The sequence below is a fragment of the Grampus griseus genome, assembly GCF_964374135.1.
Source record: "Grampus griseus genome assembly, chromosome: 9".
Taxonomy (NCBI): domain Eukaryota; kingdom Metazoa; phylum Chordata; class Mammalia; order Artiodactyla; family Delphinidae; genus Grampus; species Grampus griseus.
The window spans coordinates 37,443,303-37,462,189 of record NC_139003.1 but is presented as its reverse complement, the minus strand read 5'-3'; the positions used below and the strand labels follow the sequence as shown (position 1 = coordinate 37,462,189).

At 37.5% G+C, this 18,887-nt stretch overlaps 1 protein-coding gene and 1 pseudogene across 3 annotated transcripts in view; one reads left to right on the top strand and one right to left on the bottom strand.

Annotated features, from left to right (window-relative positions):
* The window catches only part of IMMP2L (inner mitochondrial membrane peptidase subunit 2), a 900,746-nt gene that overhangs the window by 816,111 nt on the left and 65,748 nt on the right, over positions 1 to 18,887 (bottom strand). For both annotated transcript variants that reach the window (XM_082662558.1, XM_082662559.1), the window contains exon 4: positions 711 to 814. In XM_082662558.1, the coding sequence (XP_082518684.1) occupies positions 711 to 814 (104 nt within the window). The remainder of the gene's footprint in view (positions 1 to 710; positions 815 to 18,887) is intronic.
* Positions 4,380 to 4,985, top strand: LOC309827237 (ras-related protein Rab-9A-like; annotated as a pseudogene). The gene has a single exon. The product of its transcript is annotated as a ras-related protein Rab-9A-like (transcript).

The following is an 18,887-nucleotide window of genomic DNA, read 5'->3' as shown; positions in this document are numbered from 1 at the left end:
TTTATAAGTAGCTGAAACCAGAAGAAATTAGGCAAGTTCTGTTGCAGTCTTCTCAATGTAAATTTACTTTTAAAATAAACAAACAAATCTCAAGCATGTACTAGGACTATCATTGTGTCAGTTATGTACATTTTGACATTCCTTTTCTACACTATGAAATTTTTGTTCTGGACCAGTCTTAATACTTTAACAGAGAAACAGTGCCACCTTTTGGTCCCATACAAAAGCCTCCAGTCTACTAGTCTTCCAAACTTCCTTTTTTCAGTTAAATTACCGATATATATAAATGCCACTGAATTTCATGTCACAATTATCATCGTCTAGAAATATTTTGTAGCTACACAAGCTAATAAACCATGAGAGTAACTTAACAGTTGCTTCCAAAATGTGGAATTTCAAAATTACCCAAATACCAAGTTCATGTACTCTAGATCATCAATATAATAATTTCTAATCAACATTTCATTAAACACGTTCTACCAAATCCAGGTATGTCAGTCAACTGATATATTTTAAGTATAAAAGAAAAATCCTTTCTTATAGCACTGTTACATTTCAAAATTGATTTTGAAAAATGCATTATATCAATATTTTAAATGGACCTATTAATTTAATAATTGACAATATGGTATAAACAGTGAATTACTAGTTAAATCAGATAATTATAAATAATCTTATATATGAATATAGTATGTTTCTGATTTACTTACACTAATGACACAATGTCACCACGTTGTACTTCAAAATTCCTCACTTTCCAGTGGTTCAAAAGCACCACATCAGATGACTGGCTCCCCCCAGGATTCAAAGAAGGCTAAAAAATAAGATGAAAGAGACACATCTATCATTTGTATTTTTCATTCTTCATGGTTCCTTGCACTTCATAGCTGTAGTGCAGTGCAATAAAACATTTCTAATATGGTAGCTTTCAACAAATTGCTCTTCTAAAATAACTGCAAATGATGAGTTTTCAAAAAGGCTCATTGGGATTCTTCACAGAGAACCAGAAAAAAAAAAATACATTACCAATACTTATTTGAAAGGAAAACGTGCTAGATATTCAAATCTTTACTAAACTCCAACAAAGAGCATGGAAACCTGTAAGAAGAATTAAAAGGAAAAAGTGAATCAAACCTCCCAACAAAATATTCGGATAGGATCTAATTCCACAGTAAGTACACATTATCATTCCATCTGGAGAAAAGAAGAAATAATCTCAAATCAACCAGGAAAACACCCACATGAAGAAGTAAAGGGACCAGAAGAAACGAGTGATGGGATAATCTTGGAAAATATGGGAATTTGCCTATTTGACCTCTCTTTTCTCCAGAGAACATGCAACAAGGGTCCTGGCTCCAGTTTAAGCCTAATAAGTAACCTTCACCTTAGGATTCAGACAAGTCTAGATGTGCCTAAGGATTGATGGGGCAAAAACTGAGAAACATTTCGTGTAAGAATTCATCTGAAGGTCAGGAATCATCTAGGCATAAAAAACTGACTGAGGAGCCATAAAGCCAACATACCTGTCACCTGGACAGGGGTGCAGAAAAAGCCAATGGATATCAAGTCTGAAACCTGAGGGTGGACAAAAGAATGAGAAAAAGTAGGAAAGCTTTATCACCATTGACCCTCCAGGGTCTCTGAGAACGTCATAGGGGAAACAGCAATTTCTGCGGTGGTGGGAAAGGTACCAAACCACAGCTGAGGCGCTCCACCTTCACAGATGGTGGCCGCAAGAGGAGACACAGCCACAGCAACCAGGGCAGGAGCGAGGAAAACAGTGCATGCCAGACAACAGCCCATCCCTGGAGCAGTAGTGACATACTCTTTTTTAAAGATTCCTGGTATTACTTGTAGGTTCTACAAAGCAGATGTGGGCAAAGCTGTGGAAATTTTGCATGGGGGCTATTATCATGATCTTATTTTTGACTCCCCAGATTTTTTGTGGCCAAAAAATACTGGTTATCCTTGGGGGTCTCAAACCCTTCTACAGCTTCTGCCACTCCTTTATGTGATAATGCCTAAATATCTCTAACTTTAGTTTTGAATTCCCTGCTAATCATCACTTGACTATCTGACATAAAATTCAACATGATTAAATGGAATTTGTCATCATTTCCTACCAAAACAATTTTCTTCCTTATTTTCTTACATCCTTATTTACCATTTTCCCAGTCAACCAACTTAAAATCTTAATTATCTTTTTACTTCATATCCAACCAGTCACCAAGCTAAAGGGATTTTCTTTTCATAATATCTTTCACTTATGGCCCATCTTGTCTCCTCTCTACCATCATATTTCAAGCACCAGTCATCATACAACTTCATGCACCTATACTAGTCAGTCTCTCACCTCCAACTCAAAAGTGCATGATTCTATTTCTTTATAACTATAAAATCTTAAGTTACTTAACTTTATTATACTCCAATTTCCTTACTAGTAAAATGGTGATATTTAGTAACTATTCTCTAATTAATAATTAAATAATAATAATAGCCAATATTTGCCGAGTACTTACCACGTGCAAGACATCGTTCTGAGGGCTTTACAAATATTAACTTATTCGGTGAGATCATGCATTTAAAGTGCTTAGAATAGTTCTTAGCCCATAGTTAAGCTCTCAATAACTTCTATAATTGATATTACTAAATCACAACTTTAATTAGAGGTGGTTTTGTACCCTTTCCCTAGGTTCCTCCTCTGGCTCTATCCCTAATAAGGAACAGAGCTGATATGGCAGGATAAATCCAAGGGGCTTTGTTGGGCCATGGTGCTAGGGTATGGAGCTTTTGCCATCACACAGTAGGGTTAAGCTGAAAGTCACGCTTCCATAGGGGTTTATTCTTTCTCACCCATATTTCCCATTCATATTCTCTATTTCTTCCTCTCCCTCTCTGTCTTTGAGTTCTGTATCTTGCAAGTCCTTTCCCCTTATTTCTTTGTATTTCTCTTCCTACATAATTGCTGTGGCAAAGGCGGCCTGGGGGAGACCACCTGCACATAAAGAGAAAATCTCCTTTCTACTGCACTTGCTCTGGCTCCATTTCTTTTCCTTGCCATCAGAGTAGTGAAGAACAAAAGTTATTTAATTATTTCCAACTGCTCTTCCTTAGTGTCTTTTATTGTTTTTCAAAAGTTTGTGATTACAACTCTTAATAAGAAAGACATTTTACACTTTACCCAATACACACATGCACGAATACACACATCTGAACAAAATGCCACAAAATAATAATTACCTTTACTTCATACACCCTGATATTTTCTTTGTCTCTTAATCCATATTTTTAAAATTCTGTCTATAGCCAACCATATTAATTTCCCATCCACTATTATTGATTTGCAACCTACAAATCAGTTGTAGCCCACAGTGCTAACATCATAGCTTTAGATGATTCTTCTTTAACCATTATCCCATGAAAGCTGCTTTCTTCTGGAATTCTACCATCAGTTCTTTCATCTCTGCTTTATATTATTTCCTTAGAAAAGATCATCAATATTCTCAGTTGCAAATACCACCCATATACCTATGACTGTTAAAAGTGAAGTCCCAAATCACTTCCTCCTCTATACTCAATACATAGCACTGCATACTACAACACTTCGCATACTGTGATGTCAGTTTTATTAACCTGTCTCCACATCTAAACAGGAAGCACTTTATCCATTATTGTGACCCCTAGTTAAATTTATACCCTACCCCCCAACTGCATTTCTGAAATTCTAGAACATAATTCTAACTGGTTGCTGGGCATCAAATTTGATCAAGCCATTCCCCTACTTAAAATCCTTCACTAGCTTCCTGACACTACCAACATGACTGTCTTCAACATAAAAATCAAGAGACATATGATCTGCAGGACCCTACCAATCCCCACTTACATAGTTCCTACAAGTTAACACTAAACCACAAGCAGTGCTCCCTATACACAGGTTAGTTCCTCACACTCCCAAGGCATCATCTAAGCAAAATTCCTGCCTGAAATGTTTCCCCCTCTTTCCCTCTTCCCACAACCTGTTTAACTCATACTTCAAAACAACACTTAAGGGCCCCGCCCCGTCGCCACGTTGTTCCCTCGGTGCTGGACGGGAGCAACTGCAGTTGGACCCGGGCAGTGCCGCCGACGCCTCCTGCGCGCCGGGTCCTCGACCTTCTCTCTTTCCTCTCTGCACCCGGACAGGCTGGCCCGGATCTCCCGGGCTTCCTCCGTGTGGCCGCGAGAAACTCCCTGCACTCCTATAATGACCCTGGCACAGTGGTGAACGGCTTTTCCTGCGGTCCGTGCCCAAGTGGATCTTTCCCGACAGCCCTAGGGATAATGATGATATCTGAACTGAACAATTAAGGGTTCTGAAATCAGAGATGTTGAGATTAAAAATGGCAGGAAAATCACTGCTTTTTAAAGTAATTCTCCTTGGAGATGGTGGAGTTGGGAAGAGTTCTCTAATGAACAGATATGTGTCTAATAAGTTGGATACCCAGCTCTTCTATACAATAGGTGTGGAATTTTTAAATAAAGATTTGGAGGTGGATGGACATTTTGTTACCATACAGATTTGGGACACGGCCGGTCAAGAGTGATTCAGAAGCCTGAGGACGCCATTTTACAGAAGTTCTGACTGTTGCCTGCATACTTTTAGCGTCGATGATTCTCAAAGCTTCCAGAACTTGAGAAACTGGAAGAAAAAATTCATATATTATGCGGATGTGACAAAGCCCGAAAGCTTTCCTTTTGTGATTTTGGGTAACAAGGTTGACATCAGCGAGCGGCAGGTGTCTGCAGAAGAAGCTCAAGCCTGGTGCAGGGACAACAGCGACCATCCTTACTTTGAAACAAGTGCAAAAGATGCCACGAATGTCACAGCGGCCTTTGAGGAAGCAGTTCGAAGAGTGCTTGCTACCGAGTATAGGTCAGATCACTTGATTCAGACAGACACAATTAGTCTGCACTGAAAGCCCAAGCCCAGCTCATCTTGCTGTTGAAGTTAGAGAGGTTGCCCGTGAGATCTAACCAGCTCATACACTTGCACAGATAAGCACAGGGTGGAGACGAGAATTAGTGTTTGCAGGGATGGATCATGTACTCATAAAATTAAACTAACCATATTACTGCCTTGTTAGTGGGCGGGAGAAGGGACACATCCACTCACAGGAGACTCTATTTACTCAGTAATGGCACCTTACATTTATAAGTTGTAATGGTTGTCTAATAATGTTTAATTTAAATATGTATGTTACAGAGCTAATAAATGAGATGACCAAGACTTTTATAATTAAAACAAAACACTTGAGTGTTCTAGAAGTTACTGTTTTTTCCCTGGGAAAATGGAGAACTACTTTTTCTATGTGTATATTTTTATATAATTAGCATTCTGTTCCTGGTTCAGGGAAAACATGTCCTAAAGCAATAATGTTATATATTAAAGATTAAAATCCAGAAAAAAAAAAAAAAAACTTGAATTCCATGAGGCAATCTCATAGGAATTCTTTCCTATCACTCCTTATCTCTCCTCCCCATTCCCATCTTCAGTCTCCATTAGGTGATCAAAACTCCGAAGTTCCCCATCAAAACCTGTGACTGCTGCTATCATAGCAGTTTTAAGCACATATTATAATTATTGGATTCTCTCTCTCCAAGAGTCCATAAGCATTTTGAGAATAGATTATTTCTTATGTCTGTGTTCTTGATACGTGGGCAAGTAAGGATGTTAATAAATTTTAGTGGAAAGAATTTTTTAAAAATCAATTAATGAAATTTCCAAAGACTCCCCAAATCAACATGCCCAAAACAGAGACCATATTCCATCCTAGCCCCAGAATATACTTCTATACTCTCCTCCTTAGTTAACAGTATCACCACTCACCTTATCCCCCATACTAGAAAACTACTGAGTCCTTCTCAACTTCTCTCTCCGAGTCACCTATCACCAGACTTTCCCTCTTCCCAGAATGCCTTTTCCCTACTTGGAAAAATTCTGTTTATCTTTCAAAGCCCAGCTCAGATGATGGTGACTTCTCTGTGAAGCCTTAAAACAAAACACAACAAAACTTGAAGTTCCCTTGCAGAAATTAGGAAATTACATCCTGGTGCTCCATGGTTAGGGACCGAATAATCCCTATAGACTCAAATCTTGACACTTGCATTCATCTTTCCCTTACAGAATGAATCATCTACCAACTTTTCTAATGTTAATTGTTAGAACCAAAAGGTAATGCATTGTAAACAAAAGATTTATGTAGGGGAAAAAAAACCCAGAAGGAAGCACGTCTAATTTCAAGAAGTAAAATATTAGAATCATTAGTCAACACCTGGAAGACCTTGTTTGATTTTTACAAAGGAAACAATAGTTTTCTTTTACCTTTCCTCTCCTCCACAAGGCTAAATTAATCATTCCCCCACCTGTGCTCCCTTAGCAATTTAGGTAAACTTCAGGGATAGCTCTTAAAACCTTATTACAGGTATCAGCCTATACATATGACTCTTTCACTGTAAGTTTCTCAGTTGCAGGAACCATACTTTATTCATTTTTGTATCCCCAATCCCAGAACAGTGGCTGGAAAATAGTATTTCTATGCTTTGAAGTTTAAAAGATTAAAGGTGTTTGAAAGCATATTTAACTAAGATGTTTCCCAAGCAATGTACGTTATCTAAACAATGTATACATCTCTTGGACTTCCCTGGTGGCACAGTGGTTAAGAATCTGCCTGCCAATGCAGAGAACACAGGTTCGAGCCCTGGTCTGAGAAGATCCCACATGCCTCAGAGCAACTAAGCCCGTGCGCCACAACTACTGAGCCTGCGCTCTGGAGTCCGTGCTCTGCAACAAAGAAGCCACTGCAATGAGAAGCCCGCACACCACAATGAAGAGTAGCCCCTGCTCGCCGCAACTAGAGAAAGCCCACGTGCAGCAACAAAGACCCAACGCAGCCAAAAATTAATTAATTAATTTTTAAAAAATAAACAATGTATACATCTTCCAAGAAAATATACTCTGGATGAGTAAGTTCAGTAAGAAATTTTTTGTGTTGCATCAAGTAGGCAATTTAAGCATTAGGAATAAAGTTGGACAGTGCTTTATTAGTAGCCATAATAAGATAATGCTAATCAAAACAGAATAAAATTTTCTTTACAATTCATTTATAAGTGTAAATAACACTTATGAATATGAATAACACTTTTCATAAAGAGAAACTTTCTGTAATTGGGAAACTGTTCCTATAGCACTATAAAAACCATAGTTGTTTGTACTTCAATTAAAATTTTTTAAAAAAATAAGTACACTTTACTTCCTGAGTTTTCTAAAACAACTTTTCAGAAGAAAAATAATGCACTAACTTCAAAATGAAAATTTTATATAAGAAATGAAGAAAACTTCATTTGGATGATGCAATTTTAGAAAAATTAGTAAACCATGTTATTTCTTGGAAATTTTACAACTTGTTTTTCCCTGTGGAAGGGCAGTTTGCTTCAGACAGAGAAAGCAATCTTTTCAAACCAAAGGTATACACATGAAATCTAAATTAAAAGTCATAAACTTTGGAAACCCAATGTAACCAAAGAGTCTATATTTTCTTGTCATGTTGTTAATATTTTAAATCCTAGATTCCCAGAGATTACGTCAAAATTATAACCAACTGAAAATAACAATGTTTTCTGAAGTAAGAAACCTCAGAGAATATTTAATCTAGGAGTTTCTTTTTTTGTTTCAATTGAAGTATAGTTGATTTACAATGTTGTGTTAGTTTCTGGTATATGGCAAATTGGGTCAGTTATATATTTTTTTTAGAGTATTTTCCATATATATAAAACTGAATGTATTCTTACTCAATATAGTTCCCTGTGCTATACAGTAGGAGTTTATTGTTTATCTATTTTGCATGTAGTAGTTTGTATCTGCTAATCCCAAACTCCTAATTTATCCCTCCCCGCCCCTTCCCCTTTGGTAACCATAAGTTTGTTTTCTATGTCTGTGAGTCTGTTTCTGTTTTGTATATAAGTTCATTTGTATCATATTTTAGAGTCCACATACGTGATATTATATGATATTTGTCTTTCTCTTTCTGACTTATTTCACTTAGTATGATAATCTCTAGGTCCATCCATGTTGCTGCAAATGACATTATTTCATTTTTTATGACTAATATTTCTTTGTGTGTATGTGTGCGCACACGCACACGCACGTCTGTGTGTGTATATATATATATATATATATATCTCACATCTTCTTTATCCATTCATCTGTTGATGGACATTTAGGTTGCTTCCATGTCTTGGCTATTGTAAATAGTGCTACTATAAACATTGGGGTGCATGTATCTTTTCGAATTAGAGTTTTCTCCAAATATCTGCCCAGCAGTGGGAGTGCTGGATCACACAGCAACTCAGCAACTCTATTTTTAATCTTTTAAGGAACCTCCATACTGTTTTCCATGGTGGCTGCACCAATTTACGTTCCCACCAACGAGGTAGGAGGGTTCCCTTTCCTCCACAACCTGTCCAATCTAGGAGTTTCTACCTGTATCTCAAAATGTGTGACTGTGTCAGATGTTCCTGCTTGCAGTCAAAGAGATTTCCAGCAGCAAGGGGGAAAACACTGCTAGTCATTGGGATTACCCATAAAGAAGAAAATAAACCCAAAAGCAGCTCTGCCTTTCTTTACTTCAGTGATTTACATTCTCACACAATCAATTCCTTAGCTTCTACTGTGGAGCACTAGGATTAAAAATCAAACAGCTTAGATAAGTCTTTTGGACTTGTACACACTGTTGTATTTAAAACAGATAACCAACAAGGACCTACTATATAGCACAGGGAACGCTGCACAATGTTCTGTAACAACCTAAATGGGAAAAGAATTTGAAAAAAATAGACACATGTTTATGTATAACTGAAAAAAAGAAAGAAAAGAAAAAAAAAATCAAACAACTTAGATAAGTCTTTTGGATAGCCCTTGCTCTAAAGACAGAAAACTATGTTCAAAACTGGGCTCCACTTGCTTACTAGCCAGATTACCTGAAACAAACTATTTAACGTTTCTAAACCTGATTTCCACATCTATAAAGTGGGGAATTGCAGTACCACCCACCTCATAGGGTTCTCATATGAGAATTAAATCAGAGGATCCAGGAAACATTCTTAACAGTGCATGATACCAGTCAACAAATAAGATGATAATGATGACTACAGCAACAACAGGACAAAGGGAAACAAAATCAAGTACAACATCCTTTCCATAAGATTCAAGATAAGATTAAGCCTTTGCTTATTGCCCTGAATGTTTTTCCTTTCAAAAACTGGCATACCTTTTTTTATTGCTCTTCACTTTATTGTGCTTCACAGATATTTTGTTTTTACAAATTGAAGGTTTGTTTCAACCCTGCATCAAGGGTCTATCAGCTCTATTTTTCCAACAATATATACTCACTTCGTGTCTCTGTGTCACATTTTGGTAATCCTAGCAATATTTCAAATTTTTCATTTATGATACTTGTTATGGTGACCTGTGGTCAGTAATCTTTGATGTTGTTATTATAATTGTTTTGGGGCACCACAAACTGTGTCCATATAAAACAGCAAATTTAATCGATAAATGTTGTGTGTGTTCTGACTGCTCCACCGACTGGTCATTCCCCCCACTCCGGCCTTCCCATTCCCTGAGACACAACAATATTGAAATTAGGTCAGTCAATACCCCTACAATAAGTGTTCAAGTGAAAGGAAGAGTTATAGGTATCTCACTTTAAATCAAAAGCTAGAAATTAAAACCATGAAACTCAGATTGGGACTTGAACCCACATTCTTTTAACTGAGATCACACACCTGGTCTTAGGACTTACTGAACTTCAGGTTCTTGATGTCTCATGGCAGAAACAATTCAGTGAGAGACAAAGTGATAGGTAAAAAGTGGATTTATTTAGAGAGAAACACACTCCATAGACAGAGTGTGGGCCATCACAGAAGGCGAGAGAGGCACCAGGGTATGGGCTTGTCAGTTTTCATAGGGGCAGGTAATTTCATAGGCTAATGAGTGGGAGAAGTATTCCAGTTATTTTGGGGAAGGGGCAGAGATTTCCAGGATTGGGCCACTGCACACTTTTTGATCTTTGATGGTCAGCCTCAGAACTGTTATGGAGCTGGTGGGTGTGTGCATTTAGCATATGCTAATGTATTACAATGAGCATATAATGAGATTCAAGGTCCACTGGAAGTCAAATCTTCCACCATCTTGGACCTATTTGGTTCTAATCAGTTTACATCGTGTCTTCGGGCTATGTCATTCTTTTAAAGGTTGTGCCCTGCCCCCTTTCCTCCTGTTTCAAAATGATTAAGCTTAGTGACTAAAGGACGTGGAAAGCCAAGAAAAGCTGAAAGCTAGGCCTCTTAGGTCAGTTAGCCAAATTGTGACTGCAAAGGAAAAGTTATTGATAGAAAGTAAAAGTGCTACTCTAGTGAACACACAAATGATAAGAAAGTGAAACAGCCTTATTGCTGATATGGAGGAAGTTTTAGTGGTCTAGAGAGAAGATCAAACAAGCCACAACATTCCCTTCAGCCAAAGCCAAATCCAGAGCAAGGTCCTAACTCTCTTCAATTCTGTGAAGGCTGAGAGAGGTGAAGAAGCTGCAGAAGAAAAGTTTAAAGCTAGCGGAGGTTGGTTCATGAAGTTTAAGGAAGGAAGCCAGCTCCATAACATCAAAGTGCAAAGTGAAGCAGCAAGTGCTGATGTAGAAGCTGCACAAATTATCTAGAAGATCTAGCTAAGATAATTTATGAAGGTGGCTACACTAAACAACAGATTTTCAATGTAGATGAAAGAGCCAGTGCTCAATTACCATTCTGAAAATCACAGGGCCTTCAAGAATTATGCTAAATCTACTCTGCCTGTGCTCTGTAAATGGAACAACAAAGTCTGAATTACAGCACATCTCTTTACAACATGGTTTACTGAATTTTTTTTTTTTTTTTTTTTTTTTGCGGTATGCGGGCCTCTCACTGTTGTGGCCTCTCCCGTTGTGGAGCACAGGCTCTGGACGCGCAGGCTCAGTGGCCATGGCTCACGGGCCCAGCCGCTCCGTGGCATGTGGGATCTTCCCAGACCAGGGCATGAACTCGTGTCCCCTGCATTGGCAGGCAGACTCTCAACCACGGCGCCACCAGGGAAGCCTGGTTTACTGAATATTTTAAGGTCTGTGGAGACCTACTGCTCAGAAAAAATATTCCTTTCAAAATATTACTGCTTATTGACAATGCATTTGGTCATCAAAGAACTCTGATGGATGTATAAGACTAATGTTGTTTTCATGCCTGCTAACACAACATCCATTCTGTAGCCCATGGATCAAGGAGGAATTTCAACTTTCAACTTTTTTTTTTGTCTACTATTTCTACTATTGATAAAGAAACATACATGCTGTGGGAAAAAAAAAAAGAAATTGCTAGAGCCACCCAACTTTCAGCAACCACAACCCTGATAAATCAGCAGCAACAACAATGAGGCACAACCCTACACCAGCAAAAAGATTATGACTCACTAAAAGCTCAAAAGCTGGTTAGCAATTTTTAGCAATAAAGTATTGTTTAATTAAGATATGTTCATTGTTATTTTTAGACATAATGCTATTGCACTTAATAGACTACAGAATAATGTAAACATAACTTTTAAATGCACTGGGAAACGAACAACAACAAAAAAAGTCATGTGACTTGCTTTATTGTGCTATTCACTTTACTGCGGTGGTCTGGAACCAAACTTGCAATACTTCTGAGGTACGCCTGAACTAAACTGGAAGTCCTCAGGCTGAAATTTTTACCACCATCACCCCCCCGCACCGACTACTAAATTCTTGGTGCATTGTTTCATTTCAGCTAAGCAAATAAAGTAAGCATACTTCTATTTTGGATCTCAATTGTTCTGCCTCTAGGAAGTAATCCAGATGAAATTTCAATGTGCATAACTATTGAAAAATATCTTCTAGAAAACCATGATGCCTGGGCTTCCCTGGTGGCGCAGTGGTTAAGAATACACCTGCCAATGCAGGGGACACGGGTTCGAGCCCTGGTCTGGGAAGATCCCACAGGCCGCGGAGCAACTAAGCCCGTGCGCCACAACTACTGAGCCTACACTCTGGAGCCCACAAGCCACAACTACTGAAGCCCGTGTGCCTAGAGCCCACGCTCCACAACAAGAGAAGCCACTGCAACGAGAAGCCCGTGCACCACAACGAAGAGTAGCCCTTGCTCGCTGCAACTAGAGAAAGCCTGTGTGCAGCAACGAATACCCAACGCAGTGAAAAATAAATAAAAATTTTTAAAAAACCCAAAATATTATATCCATTATGTTTTTAAGTTTCATTTTTAAAACATACATACATATATAAATAAAGGTACACAGTAAAAAAAAATCTTAAATTAGCTCTGGTTGATGAGATTATAATTTTCTTTTTCTATCTTTTTTTTTGGAAAAACTTTAAGTTACATTAAAAAGAGGTTATATGCTTTGCTCTGACCAAAGTACTATATCATTCACTCTAAGAAAGACAATATAAGTCAGCAGAATTCAACAGATGTTAATAAATTATGTTAAACCTTGAAATGGCAGATATCAAACCTGCTTTTGAAACAAATATAACACAGGAGTTGAGCTTTAACGTTCTCTCTGATCAATCTGATGGATTTTTATTTCTCCTAAAAACGAATATTATTATCAAGGTATCCTAAATTCTCAGCTTGTGTCTAAGTTCAAATCATATGACAGTTTGGGGGAAATATATGTCTTGATTTAGGAAAATACAACTCCCCTAGAGAATTAAACAGAGACATGATAGATTTCTCACCTTGTAAGATTTAGCCACAGCCAAATAATAAATGATATTACTATGGTTTTGATTTTTTCTACAAATTTCTTATTCATTTATTCTCTCATTCACTTTTTAATTAAAACAAAAGAAGTCCACAGCCACAATTCACTACCTATAGTCTACCAATAAAGCCCGGTTTTAAACTCACATCTTTGGGAGCAGTACTGTCAATCTTTTCAGACCTATAACGAGCACTACCCGCCCTGACTATATTCAATCTAAAATGTTTAAATAGTATTTTGTGCTTTTCAATAAGACAGTCCCCAGTGGCAGCCACAGGAACCAACAGCAGCCCCCAGACTTCTTTGGAAGAACCATTATTTTAGAGAACTGATTGGTGGGGTGAGGTGCGGCAGAGCGGGACTGTTAAAGTAAGAGAAGAAACTGAAATAATACTTCATTGTAAACTTTCTAACATTGTAGCACTAGCCAGCAAGCAATGAGGTACATGTAAAATAAGTATATTCTGATTACAGAACAATTATTATTATTACATGCCATACTTTTGAAAAAACATGCATAAAATTGTGTAAAATGTCATCTTCCTTCTCTTGCTATTCAGGTGTCTTATTGTTTGCATGGCTTCTAGAGTTCTCAGACTTGTCTTACAAGGTATGCATAATAAAATGGACTATACTGTACCCAAGTCTGCATGAAGCTTTAAGTTGGAAGTGGAGCATTCTTTCCAGGTAAAGGGTACTTATAACCCATAGCCCTGAATACTTGACCCCCTACAATGACCATCCATCTAATTCAAAAATTATTCAAACTTTTGACCTCAGGGCCCTTAACCTGGCAAGGTGATTAAAACCTAGACTCACACATACATACTCAGTTACACTTGAGTGCTAAAGGGAAGAAATTCATATCATAAAGCATCTTAGGAAATGTATACTTATTCAGTCCTAGTTACATATGACACTTTATTAATAAGTTTAGAATAATGGGCTCCTCACACTTGCTCCAGTTTCCAGAGGCCCCCACAGGAGCATGTGGCAATACCAGGAAGTCCCCATTAGAAACCTTCCCGCTTCACAGAGTCACTTTAGAGCTCTGGCCTAGACCAGTCACTCCACCTTGACCAGATAATCCTGGCAGCCTCTCTTTGTTCACACATGTAGACTTTGGACAGGTTTCACATGAGCTGGAACAGAGATATATTTTTATATGCCCAACTTAAAAGACAACAAAGGATGCCTTTGTTAAGGAAGTGAAGTTATAAAAATTAATTCACGCTTTCTTTTACTCATTCATTCCTTCATTGCTGAAAAACTCCTGAATTCCAATTCTGCTAGGCATTGTGCTAGGCAATGGGATTCCTCACCCTTGAAAATCCAAATATGATTCGAATCACATTTTAGTCAGAGATTTAAGAGCCTTTTAAAAAATATTCACTTTAAATTGAGGTGAATATTTTCTCATCCTTTTGATATTTCTGCATGAAGTTTTATTCACTGAAAAATAATTTGTATTTCTGTAGATACTAAATTTCTTAACTTTTTTTAAAAAGCCTTTAAAGCTGTATTAATAAAATTTTTAAATGGACATATACCATTTTAATTTAACTTGGAAGAATAATGAGTTGCTAATTTTTCATTCTTTAGATTATATTTTCTATGTATATATAGGGACACATCAAAGTTTTACAGGCACTCTCATATATTGCTTGTACAAATAAAAATCTTTACAAACTATCTGAAAGGTAATTTGCCAAAATGTATCTAAAGTGGTCTTATCCTTAGGCCTGGAAATGTCATATTTAGAAACTTATCCTAAGGAAATAATCAAAAATATGTACAAGGATGCTCATATTATTTATGATAGGTGAATAACTGAGCCAACTTAAATACCAATAATAGAAAACTGATTAAAATAGTAATGGTTAAACCATATTATATATGGATACCAGAAGCCATTAAAAATCACACTGCAGAGAAATATTTAAGGATATTTGGATATGTCTGGCAAAATAAATTAGATGAAAATGTGATAAATGGAAAAAAACAAATTGGTGTGATCCAGCTTAGAAAGGGAAGGGAGGAAGGGAGAGAAGGAGGGAGGGAAGGAGGAAGGAAAACTGCAGAAAGGTATGAGAAGAACTTATAATGGTTTAGAAATGCAAACTTTTAGTCAAAAGTCTGGGCTTAAATCTGTGTAATCTTCAACAGATTAATCTCTCTGCTCCTGTTTCTTCATCTGTAAAATGGATTAGTAATAGTACCTTCATCATAGGATTTCCGGGGATATTAAACAAACTATTATATTTAAACTGAATACTAAACTATAATGCCTAGAACACACTGATCACTCAGTACTTTTTAACTATTAGTATTATACAATAACATCTTAAAGTAATTAATTCTGGAAGGTGATGTAAATTATTTTTATTTGTGTATTTTTCTATGTTGTCCAAGTTTTCTTCAATCAAAATGCAGTGCTTTAGAGAGAATGAAGCAATTAACTTTTTAAAGGAAAAAAAGCATCTGATTCTTTTTTTTTTAAATAGAGGAGTATCTAATTTTATTTATACTTTTTCACAATTTTATTTATTTATTTATTTTATTTATTTATTTTTGGCTGCATTGGGTCTTCGTTGCTGCACACGGGCTTTCTCTAGTTGCAGCAAGCGGGGGTTACTCTTCGTTGTGGTGCACAGGCTTCTCATTGCGGTGGCTTCTCTTGTTGTGGAGCATGGGCTCTCTAGGTGCACGGGCTTCAGTATTTGTATCATGCGGGCTCAGTAGTTGTGGTTCATGGGTAGAGCGCAGGCTCAGTAGTTGTGGTGCACGGGCTTAGTTGCTCCGCAGCATGTTGGATCTTCCTGGACCAGGGCTGAACCCGTGTCCTCTGCATTGGCAGGTAGATTCTTAACCACTGCGCTACCAGGGAAGCCCCAAGCATCTGATTCTTATATCTTTTTATTACAAATATTTTTGAAGTTTGCTTTCTTAAGTTCCTTAGTGTTTAAGCATCCGCTTTATTCACATCACTGTAACTAGACTGCAAGGTTACAATCTGCAAACTTTCTGGTTCAATGCAATAATGCAATTACTACAAAACACTACCATCAAATATGTGTATGGTGTTTCCCTGCTAATAAAACATACTGAGACAGCTATTCAAATTAATAGTTCTAATTAATCACAAAATGAAATAGATGATGTATAATTAATGAAATATTAAATTGATATAAATAAACATTTCTACATAGTAACAAGAAGACAGATTACTATATGTAATCTAAACCAGCTACATAGATACATCTATGTACTGACACCAAGATACATCTATATACTGATGAATCTTTAACGTCCTCGTAAAACTGAATAAGGCCTTCTTATTCACTAGTACATCCTTCTCCATTGCCCAGAAGAAACCACATTTCCCTCTGATGTGCCCTCCTGACCCAAAAAGAAGTTCATAGTAAGATGTGTAGCAACAGAAAGAATTTGGTTCAACAAATAAAAAAAGGTTTTTAGGAGGCTGTTGGGATGATTTCCCCAGGTGTACATAACTCCAAAGAGGCCAAACTCCCAAGTAGGTGCAGTGCACAGCAATCTATTCACTTCACGTGTACAATATCTATAAACAAATCTGTGAAAATGAGACCATGGATTTTAAATCCTTCAGCTCTTCATTGCTGAACCTGATACTGCATCATATGGAAAAAAAAAAAGCCCCCATTCTAGCAGTACAAGTGGGTATAAAGAGAAATTTTGGTCCATGGGACCTCTGAATTACATAAATCAAAGCTATTAGAATTCAAGGGATCGACTGTGAAGAAAACAATCTATTGAAAGGAATCAAAAAGCATTGTGGTAGATAAAAGGGACAAAAGCATACAATCCTTATATTACTCATCTACTGCTATAAAACAAACTACTCCAAAACTTAAAACAGTAATCAGCTGTTTGCTCTTGATTCTCTGCATTTAGGCTATGCTAAATGACTAACCAGGTGGTTAGTAAGCTAGTGTGACCTGAGATCATTCAGGCAACTGCAATCATAGAGATAGCAGTGATCCCAGAGGACAAGCTCCACTGTGTAAGCATCTAACAAACCTCTGTAGACATGTTCGCTATAATTCCACTGGCCAAAGGAAGTCATATGGCCAAGCCAAGAGTCAGGGTAGGAGTCTACAAAAGAGCTTGAGAACCAAGAGGCATGGCTTATAGGAGTTGGGGGGAGGGGAGGGGAGGGGATGTTAATGTAACAATCTATCAAAGTTCTGCCATCTGGACCCAATGAATCATATCCCTCCCACACGCAAACCCATGCAACCCTTCCCAGGATTTCCAACATCTCCTCTGACTTTTGCAAAAGGATCAAATTTTATTACCTCATAATATGCATCAGCTCCAAGTATGGATGAGGGTACAACTTGAACGCAGCTCATCTTGAATCAGAAGTTTACAAAGCAAAAAGAAAAAATTGTCTGTCCCCCAAATATCCAACATACAATGGAAAGACAGGGGACAGGATAACTACAATAGATTTTGAAAGGGAATAGGAGAAACACAGAAGTCATTTATCCGTACAGGTCTAAAATCCAGCAGCAGATGTTGTCAGAGCCTCCTAACACAGGGACAGGAATATTCTTTTAATTAGGGCCCATTTCTGTTATCTGGAATGGTTTCCTAATCTATTCTTCTCCATGGCTCTTTGCTCTGCCGTCTGGGCTTTGGGGTTCTTTTTAAACAGAAATGCTCCTACTCATAGTAAATTGAGGCCAAGAGGCCTCTTTTTAAACTGACCATCCCTTTTAGTATAAGCCAATTCTAATCTCTTAAAATTTTGTAGACTTCCTATGCATCTAACTGAGGTTCATTCTATTCCCCCTAAAACTATATCCATTAATCTTTCAAACTAGATCTTGCTCTAATTTGGAAGTGTTAGGTTGTTAGGGCATAAAACCCTTAAGATTCTTTTCATCTTATCATCTCTTTCATCTAGATAAAAGGATCTACCTTAAATCTTTCTAAGATCTTAATAAAGAGTACTTGATATTTACTCCAGGCCACTTTTTACTTTAAGAACCTTTTGCCTGCCAGAGACGACTAAAGAAACAGTTTTATTTTCCAATACAGAAATTCCTGGACACCCTGTATTTCCTCTAATTTCTGCTTTAAGTTCATTTCTCTCTTCCCATACCTTATACAAAGCTATCAGAAGCCAGTTGACAATTTCAACATTCTGCCTGGATCCTTAAGCCAGATCCGCAAATTCAGTACATACATCTTCTGTATTCTAAGTTCCTGTAAGTGACAGTTTTTAAAATTGTTTCAGAACCATAAAAATGCATCATCATCATTCCAATCTCCAATAACAGTTTCCTCACCACCTCTCCAAATTCCATTAACAGTTGTTTGTCATTTTTCCAGCCTCTGCCAACAATCCCTTTACCGTTTTTCTAGACCTTAACTGCAACCTAGTCCCAAAACCAATGCAACATATTTTAGGGTTTTGTTATGGCATCACCTCACTAATAACACCAATTTTAGTTTCAGTCACCTATTGCTGCATGACAAACCATTCCAAAACTGTGCCTTAAAAGAATAACCATTTATTTGATCATGATGCTGCAATTCGGGCTCCACTCAGTGGGGGCAGATCCTCTGCTGCTTTCTCCTGTGGTCACTCATGTGGTTGTAACCATATGGGGCTCAAATGGGGCTGGAAGTCCTAGATGGCCCTAGTCATATGTCAGGTATTTACCTGGGGATTGTTGGTCAGAATGTCTCATTTGTCCTTCAATGTGCCCTCTAGCAGGACAGCCTGAGTTTCTTGCATGTTCCCAGTTCACAAGTGCTCACCATGTTTCCACTTGAATAACATCTGCTGATGCCCCATGGTTAAAGCAAGTCACATGGCCAGAGTCAATGTGGGGGGAACTATACAAATCAATGAGAAGCTATTACTGTAAAAATCTACAAGTCTCCTACCCTAAGTGAATGTGCCATTCTCTCAGCTGACACTCTGTGCTTCCTATCGGTCATTTTAAAAACTACAGAAATAAAAGATGGTTTA